This window comes from Gopherus flavomarginatus, chromosome 2 (genome assembly GCF_025201925.1).
Source record: "Gopherus flavomarginatus isolate rGopFla2 chromosome 2, rGopFla2.mat.asm, whole genome shotgun sequence".
Lineage (NCBI taxonomy): Eukaryota > Metazoa > Chordata > Testudines > Testudinidae > Gopherus > Gopherus flavomarginatus.
Genome location: NC_066618.1, coordinates 3,158 through 23,578, shown reverse-complemented (window position 1 = coordinate 23,578; position 20,421 = coordinate 3,158). Strand labels below are relative to the sequence as shown.

Genomic DNA, 20,421 nt, shown 5'->3' with positions numbered 1-20,421 from the left:
GTGAGGACAAAGTCACAAAGTTCAACCACCAGGTTTGTCATAACGTTATTGAGGATACCTTTCCTGACGGCTTGTATTCCATCTTTGTGTGGAATGTTGGTGTTGAGAGCTTCTGCATCCATAATGGCTAACATGTTTTTTTTCTGGAAGATCACCAATGGATTGTAGTTTCCTCAGGAAGTCAGTGGTGTCTTGAAGATGGCTAGGAGTGCTAGTAGCGTAGGGCCTAAGGAGAGAGTCCACATAGCCAGACAGTCCTGCTGTCAGGGTGCCAATGCCTGAGATGATGAGGCATCCAGAATTTCCAGGTTTATGGATCTTGGGTAGCAGATAAAATAGCTCTGGTCACGATTCTAGGGGTGGCGTGTCTGTGTAGATTTGTTCCTGCGATTCTTCAGGGAGTTTCTTCAGCAGATGGTGCAGTTTCTTTTGATAACCTTCAGTGGGATCAGAGGGTAATGGCCTGAGAGTTGCCTAGCAGCCTCTCGGTCATATTCCGACCTGTTCATGATGACTACAGTACCTCCTTTGTCAGCCTTTTTGATTATAATATCAGAGTTGGTTCTGAGGCTGTGGATAGTGTTGTGTTCTTCACGGCTGAGGTTGTGGAACAAGTCATGCTGCTTTTCCACAATTTCAGCCTGTGCACATCAGGGGAAGCACTCTATATAGAAGTCCAGTCTGTTGTTTCAACCTTCAGGAGGATTGCACGCAGAATCTTTCTTTTTGTAGCGTTGGCAGGAAGGTTCTTCTTCGAGTGATTGTTCATGTGCATTACAAGCAGGTGTGTGCGCACTGCATGCATGCCAGCCGGAAGATTTTCCCTTAGCAGAGTCTGTAGGGTTGGCCCTGGCGTCCCCTGGAATGGCTCCTCCATGGCCCTCTATATAGGGGCCTGTCCACCCTCCACCCCCCTCAGTTCCTTCTTACCGCTGGTGACGGCTAGCTGGAACTTTGCTCGCTCTTGCAGCAAGCCTAGCAGTGTCTCATCTGAATATATATAGTTGTTTCCTCTCTCATAGTTTAGAGTTAGTGTTAGTTGTAGATAGTTAATAGTTGTTGGGGGGCTTACCCCCGGCGTGCCCGGGTCCCCAGGGTTTAAACTCTGCATGGACTGCGGGAAGTTTATGCCAAAGAGTGATCCGCACTCGTCCTGCTTGAGGTGCCTCGGAGAGAGCCACCAAAGAGACCGGTGCAGTATCTGCAGGGGATTCTGTCCCAGGACTCTTAAGGACAGAGAGCAGAGACTCAGAGTGTTCCTGATGGAGGTGGCCTTATGGCCAAACTCAGACCCTGAGCCTGCCGATCCGGCAGTCAGCACCTCATCCTCGGTGCGCAGTGCTCCAGCGCTGCTAACAAGACAGGAGGCCCAGTCTAAGACCTCTAAGTCCTCGCACAGAGAGAATCGGGACATAGAAAATCGGCTTCCATACGGCTCTGATCACCATCTCCATTGCCCGTGAAAAAGAAGAGGCTAGTGAGGGACCAGTCACCCCACCAGGTCCTCAAAAGGCTGGCGGTGTCCGTGACGGCAGTGGAACAAGCCGAACCACAGCCGCATCCTTCCAAGGTCCCATTGACTCCTGCCCTGGTGGGGGTGCGGTCGAGTCCAGACTGGTCTAGATCCCCGGACCTCAGTGAGGATGTGCGTCTCCCATCGATGCAGGAGGCGTTCGAGGCGGCCTCTGACATATTAAGCCTCCTGGTGCCAGCCTCCATGCGCCGGTGGAAAGAGCCGCCAGACACAGCCTGACCCCCGATCCAATCAAGTGGCAAGCCGGCCATGATGTCCCCCCTGGCCCCACCCCGCGCCGCTCTGGCAGCCCTGGCACAGAGAGAGCACTCCCCGGCCTCGCGGCACCGCTCCCTGGTGACAGTGGGTACTGCTCCCCCTTGGTCCTCCTATTTGGAGACCTCGGATTTGGAGGTGGAATCCTACTGCTCCAGTAGATCGAGGAGCAGGAGGTCAGCTTCTCAGGCAAGCCAACGATCTTACCCTGCGCAGTGGCAGCAACAGTGGCAACCACCCTCCCAGTGGCCATTCTGGACTCCCTGGGCCTACCATCAGTCCCTGGGACAGGCGCATGGCCCATGATCCAGGTCTGCGTCAGTCTCCTCGATGTTGGTAGCTCCGGCGCAAATGCCTCCACCACCAGCACTGCCGTCCGACAGGAGCGTGCCACAACAGAACCCGGCACCACCTAGTCAGACATCGGCACTGACGGGGACCATGTTTCCGACACCGCAGGCACCGCCCAGCACGCCTCATTGTTCGGCATCAACCCCGGTACCAGCCACAGTGCCGCATCCTACGTCCGCACCAGCCACGCAATCAGAGTACCGTGTGCCACAGAACCCTGCGGAGGCTGCCGGTACAGAGGAAGGTCCTTTGCAGGTGATCTCCTTTTCCTCGATGGATGAGGCGGTTGTGGGAACTTCAGCGGCACCAGCCCTAGAGACCAACCGGGTGCTTCAGCAGCTACTTAAGCGTGCCACTCAGAGCCTGGCGATCCAAATGGAGGAGATCGAGGTGGATGTAGATCCAGCAGTGGACATCCTGGCCCCCTCGGGCCCGTCCAGGGTTGCCCTACCATTGATCAAAATGATAGCTGATATGTCCCACACCTTGTGGCAGACGCCAGCTTCGGCCAAAAAGACAGAGAGGCGCTACTTTGTACCCTCCAAGGGCCATGAGCACCTATATACCCACCCTCCCCTGGACTCTCTGGTTGTGGATGTGGCCAACCAAAGGGAGTGTCATGGGTTCCAAGGGTCTACACCGAAGAACAGAGAGGCCAAGAAGTTGGACCTCTTTGGTAAAAAGGTGTACTTGACGGGGGGCCTGCAACTACGTCTAGCCAACCAACAGGCTATAGTGAGCTGGTATAGCCATAACATGTGCTTGGCCTTGTCCAAGTTAGCTGAACTCCTTCCCCAGGAATTGCAAACAGAATTTTCCGCTCTGGTAGAGGAGGGGAAGCTAATTTCCCAGCCATCCCTCCAAGCGGCCCTGGATGCAGCGGATGCAGCCTTCCACACGCTGGCAACCGGGCTGGTCATGCGGCGGGGAGCCTGGCTTCAGGTCTCAGGCCTTCCACATGAGGTCAAACACACCATCCAGGATCTCCCCTTCAAGGAACCCATGCTCTTCTCCGAGAAGACGGGCAAGAGGCTCCATAGTCTAAAGGGCTACTTTTGCTCGGTAGGCCTGCACACCCCAGCCACCCAATGCAGGCAATTCAGGCTGCAGCTGGCTCCACAGCCGTACCAGACCCAGAACTGCCCAGAGCCCTCACATAGGTGAAGCAGAAACTGCAGAAGGAGGTAACAACAGCCCTCCAGCCAGTCGTCCGGCCAGCGAAGGCCTCTGTCGGGGCCTAGCCTCCAAATTTGATGTTGCGGTTGAGGACGACCTACCAGTCAGGACTCTGGATCCTACCAACCCTACCTTTTTGTCACGTCTGTTCCCCTTCTATCGTGCCTGGCTCTAAATCACGTCGGACAGTTGGGTGCTCTGCACAGTAGAGAGGGGATATTCTATCCAATTCTCCTCCGTCCCGCCCCACCAACCCCCATCCCTGTGCCCCTTCAGGGACCCCTCTCACGAGCAACTTCTAATTCAGGAAATGTAGTCCCTCCTTGTAGTAGGGGCAGTGGAGGAAGTTCCTCAGGAACTCAAGGGCAGAAGCTTTTACTCCCGGTATTTCCTAATACCGAAGGCGAAAGGGGGGCCTCAGACCCATTCTGGACTTGCGGTGTCTGAACAAGTTTGTAAAGAAGCTCAAGTTCTGTATGGTCTCTCTGTCCTCCATCATCCCCTCCATGGATCCAGGAGACTGGTACGCCGCCCTCGACTTGAAGGACACGTACTTCCATATTGCAATAATCCCTCAGCACAGACAGTATCTCAGGTTCATAGTGGGCAACACCCATCTCCAGTTCACAGTCCTGCCTTTCGGCCTGTCAATGGCCCCAAGGGTCATCACAAAGTTCATGGCAGTTGTAGCAGCTTTCTTGCACAAGCACAGAATTCAGGTGTTTCCCTATCTGGATGATTGGCTCATCAAGGGCCACTCCAAGGCACAGGTGGAGGCTCAGGTGGTCTTTATCAGACAGACCTTCCTCAAGCTCGGTCTCCTGTTGAACAAGGCCAAGTCTATCCTGTCTCCTGTCCAATGGATAGCATTCATAGGGGCAGTTCTGGACTCGATGCAGGCCAGAGCATACCGGACGAGATATCAATCCATGTCCGACATCATCCTCGGTCTCCACCATTTCGCAACCACCACAGCGACGAACTGCCTCAAGTTGCTGGGACATATGGCTGCATGCACCTATGTGGTGAGCCACGCCAGGCTCAGGGTGTGCCCTTTTCAGTCCTGGTTAGCGACTGTGTACCCAACCAACCATGGACATGCTGGACTCGGTGGTGACACTTCCCTGAGCGGTGCTGGATTCCTTCCAGTGGTGGCTTGACCCATGGGTGGTCTGTGCGGGAGTACCCTTTGCCAGCCCTCAGTCTTCCCTTTCCTTGGTGACAGACACGTCGGATCTGGGGTTGGGGGGGGCCACATCTCGGGAATCTCAGGACCCAAGGCCTTTGGTCCCCAGAGGACTTCTCTATACACAAATGTCAGGGAGCTACGGGCTATTCACCTTGTCTGCCTCACTTTCAAATCTCGCTTGGCGGGCAGATGTGTTGCAGTCCTCATGGACAATACCTCGGTGATGTTCTATATCAACAAACGGGGATGCATGCTCCTCTCCCTTGTGCCAGGAAGCCCTCGCATTATGGGACTTTTGCATACAGAACACAATTCACCCAATGGCATCATACCTCCCAGGGATGCAGAACGGCCTGGCGAATGCTCTCAGCTGCACGTTCCATGGTCATGAGTGGTCCCTTCACCAACACGTGGCACACTCAATCTTCCAACTCTGGGGTTATTCCCAGATAGACCTGTTTGCCTCGAAGGACAGCAGTAAGTGTCAATGGTTCTGCTCCCTCATGGGACGCACTCCAGGGTCTCTAATGGATGCCTTCTCCTCTCATGGCAAGGCGGCCTGCTTTACGCCTTCCCTCCGATCCCCATGGTTCATAGGGTATGCCTCAAGATATGCAGGGATCACGCTCATATCATACTGATAGCGCCGATGTGGCCACGCCAGCATTGGTAGACATGACTGCTGCACACGTCCATACAGGCGCCCCTCATGTTGCCCCTGCTCTCGGACCTGATCATGCAGGATCGGGGCCACCTCTGCCACCTAATCCTGGAGTCGTTCCACCTCACAGCCTGGCTGCTCCATGGCTAAACCCGGTGGAAATGCAATGCTCACAGCAGGTCAGACAAGTCCTCCTCAGTAGCAGAAAACCCTCCACCAGGGCCACATACGTGGCCAAGTGGAAACGTTTTTCCATCTGGGCTGAACAGCAGGGACAGGCTCCATTGCTCGCCCTGATCTCTCTCATTCTTGATTACCTACTCCAGTTGAGACAGCGGGGACTTTCCCTCTCTTCAGTTCGGGTACACTTGGCGGCCATCTCTGCGTTCTACCCAGGAGCTGAAGGTGGTTCAGTCATTGCAAACCCATTGGTTTGTCGCTTTCTCAAGGCCCTGAATAAGCTGTTCCCGCATACTCAACAACTAGTCCCGGCTTGGGACCTTAATTTTGTCCTCTCTGCCCTCACGGGGCCTCCTTTCGAGCCACTGGCTACGTGCTCTTTGCTATATCTCTCCTATAAGGTCACGTTCCTCATAGCTATCACCTCAGCCAGGAGGGTATCAGAGCTCAGAGCGCTGACGTACAAGCCTCCATACACAGTCTTCCACAAAGACAAAGTCCAACTCAGGCCACACCCAGCGTTCCTTCCTAAGGTGGTCTCCCAATTCCACATGGGTCAGGACATTTTTCTCCCTGTGTTCTACCCTAAGCCACACTCCTCCAATGCAGAGTGTAGGCTGCATTTCCTGTACGTTCACAGGGCCCTGGCATTCTATACTGAATGAACTAAACTGCTCAGGAAATCACCCAACTCTTTGTACCTGTGGCCAACAGCATATCTCCTCATGGATCACGGCTTGCATCCACAAATGCTACAATCAGGCCAAAGTGCCTGCCCCACCAATCACAGCCCACTCCACAAGGGCACAGGCCTTCTCTATGGTGTTTCTGGCTCAGGTCTCGACACAGGAGATACACAGGGCTGCCACGTGGTCCTCAATCCACACATTCACATCGCACTATGCTATCACACACCAGGCCAGAAACGATGCAGCCTTAATCAGGGCGGAACTCCAATCTGCAGTGAACTCCGACCCCCACCACCTACACTCAGGCTTGTGAGTCACCTGCTTGGAATGCACATGAACAATCACTCGAAGAAAAAAAAACAGTTACTCACCTTTTTGTAACTGTTATTCTTCAAGATGTGTTGTTCATGTCCATTCCAATACCCACCCTCCTGCCCCTCTGTCAGAGTGCCACCAAGAAGGAACTGAGGGGGTGGAGGGTCAGCGGGCCCCCTATATAGAGCACCATGGAGGCACCACTCCAGGGAGCGCCAGGGCTGACCCCATTGACACTGCTAAGGGAAAATCTTCCAGCTGGCGTGCACACAGCGCGCACACGCCTGCTTGGAATGGACATGAACAACACATCTCAAAGACCAACAGTTACAAAAGGTGAGTAACTGTTTTTTTCTGTGGGTTAGCATGCTGTTCAGTGGTGTGGTGGATATATTCCTTGAGTTGGAGATGGCGAAAGTAGAATTCTAGGTCATTGCAGAACTGTATCATGTTCGTGGGGGTGGTGGGGCAGAAGGAGAGGCCCCGAGATAGGACATACACTTCTGCCAGGCTAAGAGTATAGCTGGATAGATTAACAATATTGTTGGATGAGTTAAGGGTACTTGTGCTTTAGTGCTTTCCTGCATCAGTGCCTATATTTGTTGCTTTGTTTTAATAGAAACAATTCTAATTACATAGTTATATAGCATCTTTCATCCAGAAAGATCCCAAAATATCTTACAGACTTAGCAAACTTGCTTAGTGTACGCAGGAATCACTGCATCCACCAGTGTAATAAATTAGCTCTTTGACAATGCATGCCTCACACTATCCAACAGTTTAGGGCAGGATGTGAAGAAGAATTCTGAATCTAGGTGAAGTGTATGAGTAATCAGGAAAGCGGAACATGGCCAAGATATCATAGTTAACATGCTTATTCGTGGGAAAGATGCCTTGGGATCCTTAGTAACTGTTATTTGTCAAAATGACAGTTCTGTGTTTCATATGAATTACAGATGGGCTGAAGAGGATAAACTCAGAATCACTGTGGCTTAGGGACACGTAAATACAAGAGCGTCTATATTATTTCTTCTACTTTTCAGATTCATGAGACAATCGAATCTATAAACCAGCTAAAGATACAACGTGATTTCATGCTGAGTTTTTCCAAAGATCCCAAAGGATACATTCAAGACCTTCTCCGATCCCAGAGCAGGGATCTCAAGGTGAGCAGGTGTACTGGGAGGGAAGCGGAGGCAATGGAGCACGGGCTTGAGCTGTGCATTTTCAGATTCATAGATTCCAAGGACAGAAGAGACCATTGTGATCATCTAGTTTGGCTTCCTGTATAACACAGGCCATAGAACTTCCCCAAAATAATTCCTAGAGCAGATCTTTTAGAAAAATTGTCATGTGAGAGAAGTGTTTGTAGTTCACAAAAGTTTCAACAAATATTTTTGATCGGATCTGATCCATGTAGCTTTACTAAAAAATTGGTAAAGTATTTGCTCTTTGAGCACCTCAGAGCATGGTAGGTGCTTTTCCATACAAATCCCCCTTTAAGACTCACCTTTGCCTTGGCGTGTACAAAAAGCTGCCAGGTCATAATGACTAGTTAGAGGGCAAGTCTGACTACTGTTTTTAATGAAAAACACTGTTTATTTTTGTCAAGGTTCCTTCCCCACTCTGAACTTTAGGGTACAAATGTGGGGACCTGCATGGACACTTCTAAGCTTAATTACTAGCTTAGATCTGTTACACTGCCACCATCCAGAATTTCAGTGTCTGGAGCACTTTCTGTCCCCCCAAAACTTTCCCCTCTCTGAGTTGCCTTGAGGGACTTCACCAATTCCCTGGTGAGCACAGATCCAAACCCCTTGGATCTTAAAACAAGGAGAAATTAACCATCCCACCTCTTTTCCCCCCACCAGTCCCTGGTGAGTCCAGATCCAATCCCCTTGGATTTTAAAACAAGGAAAAATTGATCAGGTTCCTAAAAAGAAAGCTTTTAATTAAAGAAGAAAGGTAAAAATCATCTCTGTAAAATCTGGATGGAAAATACTTTACAAGGTAATCAGATTCATATAGCCCAGAGGAACCCCCTCTAGCCTTAGGTTCAAAGTTACAGCAAACAGAGGTAAAATCCTCTCAGCAAAAAAGGAACATTTACAAGCTGAGAAAACAAAAATAAGACTAACATGCCTTGCCTGGCTATTACTTACAAGTTTGAAACATGAGAGACTGATTCAGAACGATTTGGAGAGCCTGGATTGATGTCTGGTCCCTTTTAGTCCCAAGAGCGAACAACCCCCAAAATAAAGAGCACAAACAAAAGACTTCCCTCCACCAAGATTTGAAAGTGTCTTGTCCCCCTATTGGTCCTCTGGTCAGGTGTCAGCCAGGTTTACTGAGCTTCTTAACCCTTTACAGGTAAAAGAGACATTAACCCTAACTATCTGTTTATGACAATTTTGTCCACCTATTGTGTTTTCGCCTTGGTCCAGGGACTGTCTTTTATTTAATGACTATAGCATCCAACACAATGAAGTTTTGATCCTTGACTAGGAACTCTAGGTTTTACTGCAGTACAATAATGAATAGTAATGATTCACAGAAACAAATAAAGACACTTTCCCTTCCCCACAGAAGTCCTGAATGCAGATGTATATTTGAGTTGTCTGCATGGAGTTGATAACTAAATTGCTATGATCAGATGATGAGTTTGGGGTGTAGGGCTGAGCTGGGGCCCTCTGGCTATGAAATTAAATCCTATGAAGTTGTACAAAACACAGCCACACAATCCCACAGTGTCTCAGTATAACTTTTGCTTAATTTTAATTTCCTTAAAACAATAAAAAAGGAGATTAAATGCCAAGCCCTATTACTGCAATATTGAAGATGCCAGTTTAAATATACAAAAATCAGTAACTGAGAAATTTCAGTCTTTTTTTTTTTTTTGAGTAATACTAACTTCCCACATTGTACTTAGGTAGGATTTTTAATTACTAGTTAGATTAGTACACTGTATGCTATGGTAAACCACTATCTTATCATTAATAGCTCCCTCAAAAAAAACTTTAAATTAAATTTAATATGGCTACAATAAATAACAATAATTATTTGTCTCACCCAAAACTGCTATGCACCTCACTAAATGCGTAAAAGAAGTAGCCCAATGGCTGAAGAATTTACAGTGTAAAATTAGACCAAACAGAAATAAGAGAACCCTTATACAAAATATATGACAAGAACAGCACATTTAAAAATGAGCATTAAAGAAATGGAAACTCTAATTCATCTTCAAGTGATGGTCCCTATGTGGATTCTAAACATGGGTGAGCATGCATGCCATGTGCTGGAGCAAGAACTGTTAATAGTAGTGTCCATTGACCTGCACATACATCGTGCATCGCTGCTTGGCACATCCGAGGCTTTAAGAGGCTGTGTGAGTCGACATCACTCCAGTTCCCTCTTACAGCAACGTGGCCAGAGTCGCAACCCCTGTTCCTCAGTGCTCTTAGCTTGCTAAGAGAACTGGTTCTGTTCGTTGTACATAGTTTTCTTCTAGTTTTAATTGTTTGTTGTCTGTTTGTTCATCATCAGTTAGTTAGTTTTCTGTTGGACTTCTTCCCTCTGGGGCTCCCCCCGCCGCCCGGGGTCTATGGCCTGGCAGTAGGATTAAAACACTGTGCTTCGTGCCAATGCTACTTCTCTGTGAGTGACAAGCACCAACGTTGTCTTTATTGCTTTGGTGAGGCTCACGTTGCTGCCCACTGCTCCATCTGCCGATCGTTTCCGCCGCGCACCTGGGAGGCCAGAGAACTTTGCCTCCGCAAGCACATGCGCTCCTGGGTTCGGGACTCACTGATCCTCTGGAACGACATTCAACACTGGCAGTGAGCACCTCCTCACGCCCGCACTGACTGGCACTGACGGCACTGGTGCACCCACCAAAAGCCCACCATGGGCATAAGAAGCACACTCGTGGGCACAAGAGTGGCTCCTCAACAGGGACTGCCCCCAAATGTAGTGTTGCTGCCACAAGCTGTGCCAGGTCAGCTGAGAAGTTGTATGTTGAGCCAGATGTTCCTGCTCTGAAGAAGTCCCACTTTGAGCACAAGTTCAAGCAGTGCCCTCCACCAGCACTGCCACCAGACATGGTGACTGGCCCACCGCCATCGCCCTTGCCTCTGTCAACTCCGCCGTGCCCATCTGGACTTGTCCGCTCGGTGCTGTGCATGCCGGGACATTTGTCCCCCCCTCACAGCAACGGCTGAGCTCATGTTGTTCTGTGCAATCTCTCCTGCCCACTCCACGCCTCCAGTTGCTCTCCGCCTACCATCTCCCACGGACGAACTGCTTCTGCTCCAGCCTCTCACTCCGCTCCACACTTCTCCACTGGGCCTTTCCACAGGTACGCCTCTGTTGCTCCTAGACGGTCCCACCTTTCCTGCACTGACAGTCCCAATGACTCTATCCCTACTGGACCTGTCGTCCGACTCTGAGTGGTCCTGTCTACCAGACCCCTTTTGCCAACCATATTCTCTGGTGTATGCTCTGCTGGCCAACCCATGGTTCTACTGCCCGCAGGTGCTGCTGTTGCCTGGTGACCCCTACGCCTGGCCCTACTGGGCAGCCTGGAACCCCTGCCATGAGCGCGGGATGCCATCTCACTCACAGCACCAACTGTCACGCACAGCCCCTCCCTCTGTCTTACAGAACCTCTGGCCATCCCCACTCCAACAGTACTGGTGGTATCTTTGCCACCTCCAGTCTATACAGGCACCTCCTTGTCTTCAGAAGGTGCCATCACTCCAGAAGTGATCCTGGCGCCAGGCAAACTGGGTGAAACTATATAATAAAGAACAAAATTGTCAGACACATAGATTAACATTATTTGTTGGAGGAAAAAGTCAACATGGTTTTTATAAAGGGAAATCATGCCTCACCAAACTACTAGAATTCTTTGAGGGGGGTCAACAAGCATGTGAACAAGGGGGATCCAGTGGATATAGTGTACTTAGATTTTCAGAAAGTCTTTGACAAGATCCCTCACCAAAGACTCTTAAGCAAAGTAAGCTGTCATGGGATAAGAGGGAAGATCCTCTCATGGATTGGTAACTGGTTAAAAGGTAGGAAACAAAGGATAAGAATAAATGATTAGTTTTCAGAATGGAGAGAGGTAAATAGTGGTGTCCCCCAGGGGTCTGTACCGGGACCAGTCCTATTCAACATAGTCATAAATGATCTAGAAAGAAGAGTGTCATAACTATAAAGGGAAAGAAACAGCCCTCCTGTGTACAATACTGTAAAATCGCTCCTGGCCAGAGACACCATAATCCTTTTACCTGTAAAGAGTTAAGAAGCTCAGGTAACCTGGCTGACACCTGACCCAAAGGACCAATAAGGGGACAAGATACTTTCAAATCTTGGTGTAGGGAAGGCTTTTTTGTTTGTGTGCTCTTTGTTTTGGGGTTGTTCCCTCTTGGGACTAAGAGGGACCAGACATCAATCCATGCTCTCCAAATCTTTCTGAACAAGTCTGTCATGTTTCAAATTTGTAAGTAACAGACAGCCAAGGCATGTTAGTTTTATTTTATTTTTTTTTTCTCAACTTGTAAATGTTCCTTTTGGCTAAGAGGATTTACCTCTGTTTGCTGTAACTTTGAACCTAAGGCTAGAGAGGGTTCCTCTGGGCTCTGTGAATGTGATTACCCTGTAAAGTTATTTTCCATCCTAATTTTACAGAGATGATTTTTACCTTTCTTTCTTTCTTTCTTTCTTTCTTTCTTTCTTTCTTTCTTTCTTTCTTTCTTTCTTTCTAAGAACCTGATTGATTTTTCCTTGTTTTAAGATCCAAGGGGATTGGATCTGGACTCACCAGGAATTGGTGTGGGAAAGGAGGGGGGCTGGTTAAATTCTCCTTGTGTTAAGATCCAAGGGGTTGGATCGTTCACCAGGAACTTGGTGAAGAAGTCTCTCAAGCCTATCCAGGGAAGGGAGTTAGTACTTGGGAGTGGTGGCAGCAAAACCAGATCTAAGCTGGTAATTCAGTTTAGGGGTTCACATGCAGGTCCCCACATCTGTACTCTAAAGTCCAGAGTGGAGAAGGAACTTTGACAAAAGGGCAAACAGTGAGTGAGGTGGCAAAATTTGCAGATGATACAAAACTACTCACGATAGTTAAGTCCCAAGCAGACTGCAAAGAGCTACCAAAGGATCTCACAAAACTGGGTGACTGGGCAACAAAATGGCAGATGAAATTCAGTGTTAATAAATGCAAAGTAATGCACATTGGAAAACATAATCCCAACTATACATATAAAATAATGGGGTCTAAATGAACTGTTACCACGCAAGAAAAAGCTCTTGGAGTCATTGTGGACAGTTCTCTGAAAACATCCACTCAATGTGCAGCAGCAGTCAAAAAAGCGAACAGAATGTTGGGAATCATTAAGAAAGGGATAGATAATAAGACAGAAAATATCATATTGCCACTATATAAATTAATGATACACCCACATTTTGAATACTGCGTGCAGATGTAGTCGCCCCATCTCGAAAAAGATATATTGGAATTGGAAAAGGTTCAGAAAACGGTAACAAAAATGGTTAGGGGTATGGAATGGCTGCCATATGAGGAAAGATTAATAAAACTGGGACTTTTCAGCTTGGAAAAGAGACAACCAAGGGGGGATACGATAGAGGTCTATAAAATCGTGACTGATGTGGAGAAAATAAATAAGGAAGTGTTATTTACTCCTTCTCATAACACAAGAACTAAGGGCCACTAAATAAAATTAATAGACAGCAGATTTAAAACAAACAAAAAAGTATTTTTTCACACAATGCACAGTCAGCCCATGGAACTCTTTGCCAGAGGATGTGGTTAAGGCCAAGTCTATAACAGGGTTCAAAAAAGAACAAGTTTATGGAAGATAGGTCCATCAATGACTGTTAGCCAGGATGGGCAGGGATGGTGTCCCTAGCCTCTGTTTGGTAGAAACTGGGAATGGGTGATGGTGTGGATCACTTGATGATTACCTGTTCTGTTCATTTCCTCTGGGGCATCTGGTATTGGCCACTGTCAGAGGATGGGATTCTGGGCTAAATGGACCATTGGTCTGACCCATTGTGACTGTTCTTATGTTCTTAAAAACAAGCGATATCAGGTATCTGTGTTAAGAACTGGCTTCACAAAGACACGGGAGCTCTCAACTGAGACTAAGACAAAGGAACAGAGACAGAGAAAGGAAGCCAAATGGTTCCTACATCATCATGGCTCAAGGGAACCCTGAGGTTAGCCAGTCTAAAATCTGTCCTAGGGCTGGTCTACAGTGAAGAGTTACACCAGCATAACTGTCTCTCAGGGGTGTGAAAAATCCACATCCCTGAGGGAGAGACATAGTTAAAGCACCCTAATTCCCAGAGTAGAGAGCACTAGGTTGATGGAAGAATTCTTCCATTGACCTAGCTAACACCTCTTAGGGAGGTGGATTACATACAGTGATGGAAGACCCCCCTCCCATCGCTGTAGTAAGTGTCTACAGTGAAAAATACAGCAGTGCAGCTGTGACAGTGTAGTTTTTTAAGTCTGGACGTAGCCTTATCCTTTGCTTCTGTGTGTTAACTTAAGAACTTCCTGATGCTGTGTTGACTAATAAACCCTACTCTGTTTTTGAGAAGGCTGCATGGAGCTGCAGCAGATACTTGCTGAAGTGCATTGATCTCTGAAGAGTGTTAAGTCTCTTAACAAGAGTATGCTTTAGCCAGACTAGCTGGGCAAAGCTTAAAGTGAGAAGTGGGAGTGCTGGAGCCTGGAAGCACAGTCTAGGAGACATTGAGGCCATACAGTGTATCCTTGTGGAAAAGTGTAAACCCTTGGGGGTTTTGCACGCTGAAGGGGTCCTCCCAGGGAACTATTTACAAGCCAGGGCATAGCATGGATTCTGTGCATTTGTGACTGTTCAATGCACTAAATGTCCCCTGCCTTGTTCTGCAACAACAGTTATATTTGCTCAGCTTTTCAAAGCAGTGCAGGGGGTTTGGTCATTGCTTTTAATAACTTAAAGTTCCCTGCACTGCTTTGAAAATCTCAACCATTTAAAGATTTTTCTTTCCTCATAAATTGTTCAAATCTTTTTATATTTTCATGCAAATATTGAAAAAGTACCTCAAGTTTCTGGCCAACTTTTAGCCTTCAGTTTTTCTCCCCTTTCCTAATTTATTAATTGACTGACTTTCTCCATAGCAGTTCTTTCCCTGTTGGGAAATGGAGTGGGGTCAGGAGATATCTGGATTTTAGATAAGGATAGCACTGTAGTAAGGATTTTTGGTTAAGATCCTGACAATTTAATGCTGGTGAGGGAGCCGCATAGCCATTGCTGGGACACTTTGATGCCAGGTATGTTAGGGGGTTAACATGCAGATTATAACAGATGTGGTAAGGAATCGTTGCATCTCTGTCACAGGTGATGACTGATGTGGTTGGGAACCCTGAGGAGGAGCGTAGAGCTGAATTTTATCATGAACCCTGGTCCCAGGAGGCTGTGAGCAGATATTTCTACTGCAAGGTAAGGAAGAACTATAACTTAGCCTGCTTGTGTTATGCATTCTGGCTAACTGGGCGTGGGCAGAGTGAATCTTAACCGCCTACTGATTGATAATGTGTGAATCTGCAGAATTGTACAGACCTGTAATTTTTATTCTTTCAGATCCAACAGCGCCGGCAGGAACTGGAACAGTCTCTGGGAGTGCGTAACACATAAACATTATTCACAACCTCCCATTGGCGTTGTGAACCTAGAGCCAGTGGATGTCTCAGTGTTACTTAAGCTCATTGTTACACATGGACTTGCTTAATGACTGGACAAGAATGTGCCATCGGCAACACCAGTCACAACACCAGCTTTAGCGTGACCCCTGAAAATCCTGCTAATATGAGTGTCTCAAACCATTCCAGGCCGGAGAGGGCACAAGACTTCTATTCCCCAGTGAGGTGTCCATATTAATAAGGATTACATGTTCATCCATCTACTTACATCATTGAGTTTTAGTAGAAAGTTCAGACACTACACAGCAAACTTATTGGACTATACCATATATTCATGGTGGGAGGGATGCTAGATGTTACAGGAGACTGTGGATGTGGAGAAACAAAGGCGGTTCTCATTCTTCATTGTTTCAGCTGTGATCTGAGAGTCTCCTATGACAACTTTCTGCACTGATAATTCCCTGAAATTGGACAAAACATTCTCTCTTCCAGCTGTGGAATCATTCAGTTACCCAAACGCAGCTTCCAGTCCAACTGGAACTGGCCAAGGGGCTGCCCTCCCCCATTGGAGAGAAAGATTTCTGCCCATTAAGTGACAAAACATCTAAAAGGAAGAGATACAGTCAGGCCATTCATTCTTCAAGACCTTATCCCCCTGAGTGAAAGATGGAGTGAAGTCCGTTTCACCGCACAAGCCAATAACTCATCATGATGCTCAAATTTACCATGCTAAGAGGAAAATAACTGCCTCTATGATAAGAAAACTGCCAGTGGCATCATTGGAGCCAGTAGTGGTGAGGTTGGAGCCAAAAGGAAGCGTTCTGGGAAAGTGGAAATGATCTAATGGTGCTTTGTGTGTATAACTGCTTTAGCTACAGTTACTATTACTGGAAGGCTACAATGTAAGGTATCTGATTTCATTACTTTTGTGCTGTGCTGGCTGTAACATTAGAAACAGTGCTCAAGAGACGTTTCCTCCTGATCACTGAAGTGCTGCAGAGTCCAGGATGTGCAACTTCATAGCATGTAAGAAAATTGCAGTGACTTCTCTTCTCTGACTCCGTGGATGAACCCTATGTTTCAACCACAGATGTACTACCTATACCAGAAAAAACTTTCATCCCCTTTATTTAATCTGTAACTGTACTTCAGGATGCTGCTGGGTTACAAGCACTGTCTGCCTCAATCAAGTTCCAGCAGTAGAGATTGAGAACTCCTAGAAAAAACAGCTTCCCTTGAGAAGTATAGGAGATCCAGGCTATGAGAATTACAACCTATTAAACAGCCAAGAAGTAGGGAACAGTGGCACATGCCCACCCCTCAAACTCCAAATCTATGTAGCACCTAGGTCAGTCTGTAATAATAACCTAACATGATTCCCAGCCCAAAAAGCAGTTGCCAAAGTTGAATGAATGACATATTGATGATTGAGAAATCGAACTCCTCTTCTGGGATACTCCTAGTTGCATCCTTTTCTTCACTTTCATGCAAGGAAAAATAAGTTCAGGTTTGTAGTGCACTGTTCTGCTCAACAATGTAGTTTGTTTTAATATTGCTATCTCCTCTGTCATCTTTGCAGGTGCTCTCTGTTAGGGAATTGTCCTCTTCTGAGGTACTCCTGAGTTTCCTTTGTCCAGTTCTGGAAGGGGACATCCATGCCTCTCTGCTTTTGTATACCATAGCTTTCACTCTGACCATTGTTTTCAGAGGCTTATTTGGGCGTTTGAATTTGGATTGTGATGATGTAACAGTCAGTACTGTCTTATAAATTCATTTGGTGTGAGACAGATCCCTGCTTTGTCCTGGATAGTGAAGCCTTTTATTGTAAATGCGGGAGCATACTCCTCAATGCTTGGGCTAAACCATTTCAATTTTAAAACCACTCCAGTCCTGCAGTCTTAAGCTAAGGCTAGAGTGGGAATGAGAGGTTCCTGGGATGTGAAAGATATTCAGCTCTCATTTACTCCATTAACCTGACCACAGGCAAAACATTCTGAAGGGAAACAGAGTGAGTTATCTGCAACTGTGCTTCCATATTTATTAGGCTACTGTATCAGTTGTGTGCATGCTATCCAGTGTGTAGGCTCTTTTCAGTACATGTTAAACAGAGCAGTTACATTCAGAGGATGGGTTCAGTCTCCAGGAATAAGAAATACATAAATAATACTTGTTTGTTTGTGTGAGGAAAGAAAGAGCAGGGGCTGGGGCATAAGACTGCAGCACATGTACCAGAGAACTTTAGATTAGGTAAATTTTCCCCTTTAGGTGCCAGATGGTCATGTGTGGAGATTCCAGCTGTGCTGCCTCCACTGATAAGAGAAGGTGGAGTGGCAACAGCCTTTCTTCCTTGTACAAGTCTGACTCAGTCCAGGATTTAATTGGACATTTCTATTACTCCAGGTCTGTGCTTTCTGGTCAGGTTATTTAGAATCACCATTAGTGTTGTTGCTTCCAACTTAGATATTTCTACCACTGCAGTATGTTAATGCCATAGATTAACTAGAGATACCACTGAATATATCCAGCTAGAGGTTGTATTCTCAGAGTCTCCCACAATGTAGTCCAGAATTATATTCCCCAATGATTATTCTTAGGAATGGCTGATGGCTATCTCCCTTGGCTAAACAAATTGTGGGACTTTGATTTTTGTTGTTGTTTAGAAACAGTCCCGCTCCTGCTCTTTTACTGAGGAAGTAAAGAGCGAAACAGTCCCTTGTATTATGGCTGTACAGCTAGGTGCTTGAGCCAGTACTGTAAGCAAGAAGGGAAATTGTGTGTAGGGAGAAACAATAGAGCAGGATTGGGAAGAAGCCGAACAGCATTGTAATAATGGCAGCATTTGAACAATAAAATAAATTGAATAAACTTAACGGATAGAAGAGGTTAGAAAGGGTCTGGAGAAAACTCTCAGCAGATGATGATAGAGGCAAATCCTGCATAGTGCAGGGAAAGGGCCTACATGGACTAAAAGATCCTCTCTGGCTATTCTATTTTGATGCTATAGGACAACACAAATCTATGCAGGATGCAACAAAAAAGTCTAGCATCTGTCAGAGAAAGGGGGTAAATAACAGCATGTAAGTCCACATCTATATACACTTCTACCCCGATATAACGCAGTCCTCAGGCACCAAAAATCCCTATTGCGTTATAGGTGAAACCCCGTTATATCGAGGTAGTGGCGACAGGGCTCCGGCAGTGATTTAAAGAGGCCGGGGCTCTGGCCACTGCGGGGAGCCCGGGCCCTTTAAATCGCTGCCCGAGCCCTGCTGCTGCAGCTCTGGGGTAGCAGCGGCAGGGCTCCAGCGCTGATTTAAAGGGCCCGGGGCTCCCCACAGCAGCCGGAGCCCCGGACCCTTTAAATCACTGGCTGAGCCTCACTGCCGCAGCCCTGGGGTAACAGCGACAGGGCTCCAGCAGTGATTTATAGGCCCCGTGGCTCCCTGCAGCAGCTGGAACCCCGGGCCCTTTAAATTGCCACCCGAGCCCCGCTGCTGGAGCACCGGGGTTACCGCACTGTATGCGAACCCATGTTACATCGGGTCACATTATATCGGGGTAGAGGTGTCTGTGATGTAAACTAGAACCTATAGCAGATGACTGGGAAAGGTTTAGTGCAGAATCCATGGTGTGTCAATGCATGGGGACAAGGAAGGTGCATCTTGGAGTGGAACTGTGAAGTTGGCAGGTTTGTAACACTCTTAGTGATCCCTACTTTGCACAGTGGATAAGGATTCAGAGGCAGTGCTTCCCAGAAAGTACAGAAAGAAAAGACCTATTTGGCCATCTAGTCAGTTCTAGGGTTACCATATTTCAAAAATCAAAAAAGAAGATGGGGGAGCCCTGCTCCCACCGTAGCCCTGTCCCTTCCACTCCATCCCACTTCCCACCCCCTGACTGCCCCCCTCAGAACCCCCAACCCCCCCCCGCTCCTTGTCCCCTGACTGCCCCCTCCTGAGACCACCTCACCCTAACTGGCCCCCTAGGAGCCTACTCCCTACCTGTCCCCTGACTGTCCCAACCCTTATCCACATCCTTGCCCCCAGACAGACCCCCAGGAATCCCACGCCCCATCCAACCATTCCTCGCCCCCGACAGGACCCCCAGAACTCCTGACCCATCAACCGCCCCCTGCTGCCTGTCCTCTGACTGCTCTGACCTCTCTCCACACCGAGCCCCTGACAGCACCCCCCCCAGAACTCCTGACCCATCCAACTCCCCCTACTCCCTGTCCCTTGACTGTCCCCCTCCAGAACCCCTCTGCCCCTTCTCCAGCCCCCGGCCCCCTTACCATGCCGCTCAGAACAGCATGTTGGGCTCCACATGGTGCTCGACATGCTGCCGCATTCCCCACCGGAGCGCACAGCCCGGTCCCCACCCCCGCAGAGTGCTGTGGAGCAGCGCGCTCGGCAGCAGGGGAGGAGGAGAAGGAGAAGCTCAAGAGCTGCCGGCCAGTGATCTGAGACTGCAGGGGAGGGGAGGGGACAGGAGAGGAGAGGAGGGGGAAGTGGAGGAGGGGCTCTGGCTGCTGGAGCCCCATGCGAGTGGCTCGATCCAGCCGGCTGCCTTGTCAGCCATGCCGCGTTCTGCATGGGGGGGGGGGGGGGGGTGGAAATCCAGGACATTTTTAGATATTCACAAATTCCCCCCAGATGCTATTTTTAACTCAAAAAGCTGGACATATCCGGGGAGAATCCAGATGAAGGGTAACCCTAGTCAGTTCCCCCAAGTGGGTGGCGGAATACAACAGTGGGAAAACATGGAGCGGAGAGCACTTGGAGTGCTAATAAATCATAGCACAGACTAATCGGTGCAATACCATTTGGATATAGCACAGTCCATGTAATGCAATATGTGTGCAGGTATAAATATATGTATCTGCAATAACCAAGTGAGACAGCCAGTCTGATAACTACTGTGTAGGCTAGAAAATGAGTAGGCAGGGCACAGCCTAATAGTCTGTCATAAACCTTGTCTGAATTACGGACACTGTAGAATATTTTTTCACCATTACTAACACTGGTTCAGATGAAACGCGTAGTATTGGCCAGCTACCAAAACTGATTGTAGCACCATGTTTAGAATCGTGCCTTGCAGCATTGGATGGCATGGTCCTGGAGCAGCCTGTGAATCACCTACAACAGAATGCCCTTGTTAATACTTGTGCAGACTGTTAAGCACCCTTCCACATGCAGTGGAAGCAGGTGAGGGCAAAGCAGACTGTTTTCCTGAAGAGTGACTCCTCCTTTCTTGTAACTGCTCTGTTGTTCAGTGAGCTGCATCTGGTCCATTAGATCTTACCTTGTATGACAAACAGCTTTGCCAATCTTATTCAGGAATGGAGCTCCATAACTTTTG

The 20,421-nt window shown here is 47.9% G+C and overlaps 1 protein-coding gene across 9 annotated transcripts in view; it reads left to right on the top strand.

The window, feature by feature from the left end:
• The window catches only part of SMARCD3 (SWI/SNF related, matrix associated, actin dependent regulator of chromatin, subfamily d, member 3), a 245,865-nt gene extending 227,485 nt beyond the window's left edge, over positions 1-18,380 (top strand). For 5 of the 9 annotated variants that reach the window (XM_050942680.1, XM_050942681.1, XM_050942684.1 and 2 more), the window contains 3 exons: positions 7,394-7,516; positions 14,762-14,863; positions 15,005-18,379. In XM_050942680.1, the coding sequence (XP_050798637.1) occupies positions 7,394-7,516; positions 14,762-14,863; positions 15,005-15,058 (279 nt within the window). In that variant the 3' untranslated portion in view covers positions 15,059-18,379. Of the gene's footprint in view, positions 1-7,393; positions 7,517-14,761; positions 14,864-15,004 lie in introns of all 9 variants that reach the window. The other 4 variants (XM_050942683.1, XM_050942678.1, XM_050942679.1 and 1 more) reach the window with 1 other exon arrangement.
• The last annotated feature ends 2,041 nt before the right edge of the window (positions 18,381-20,421 follow it).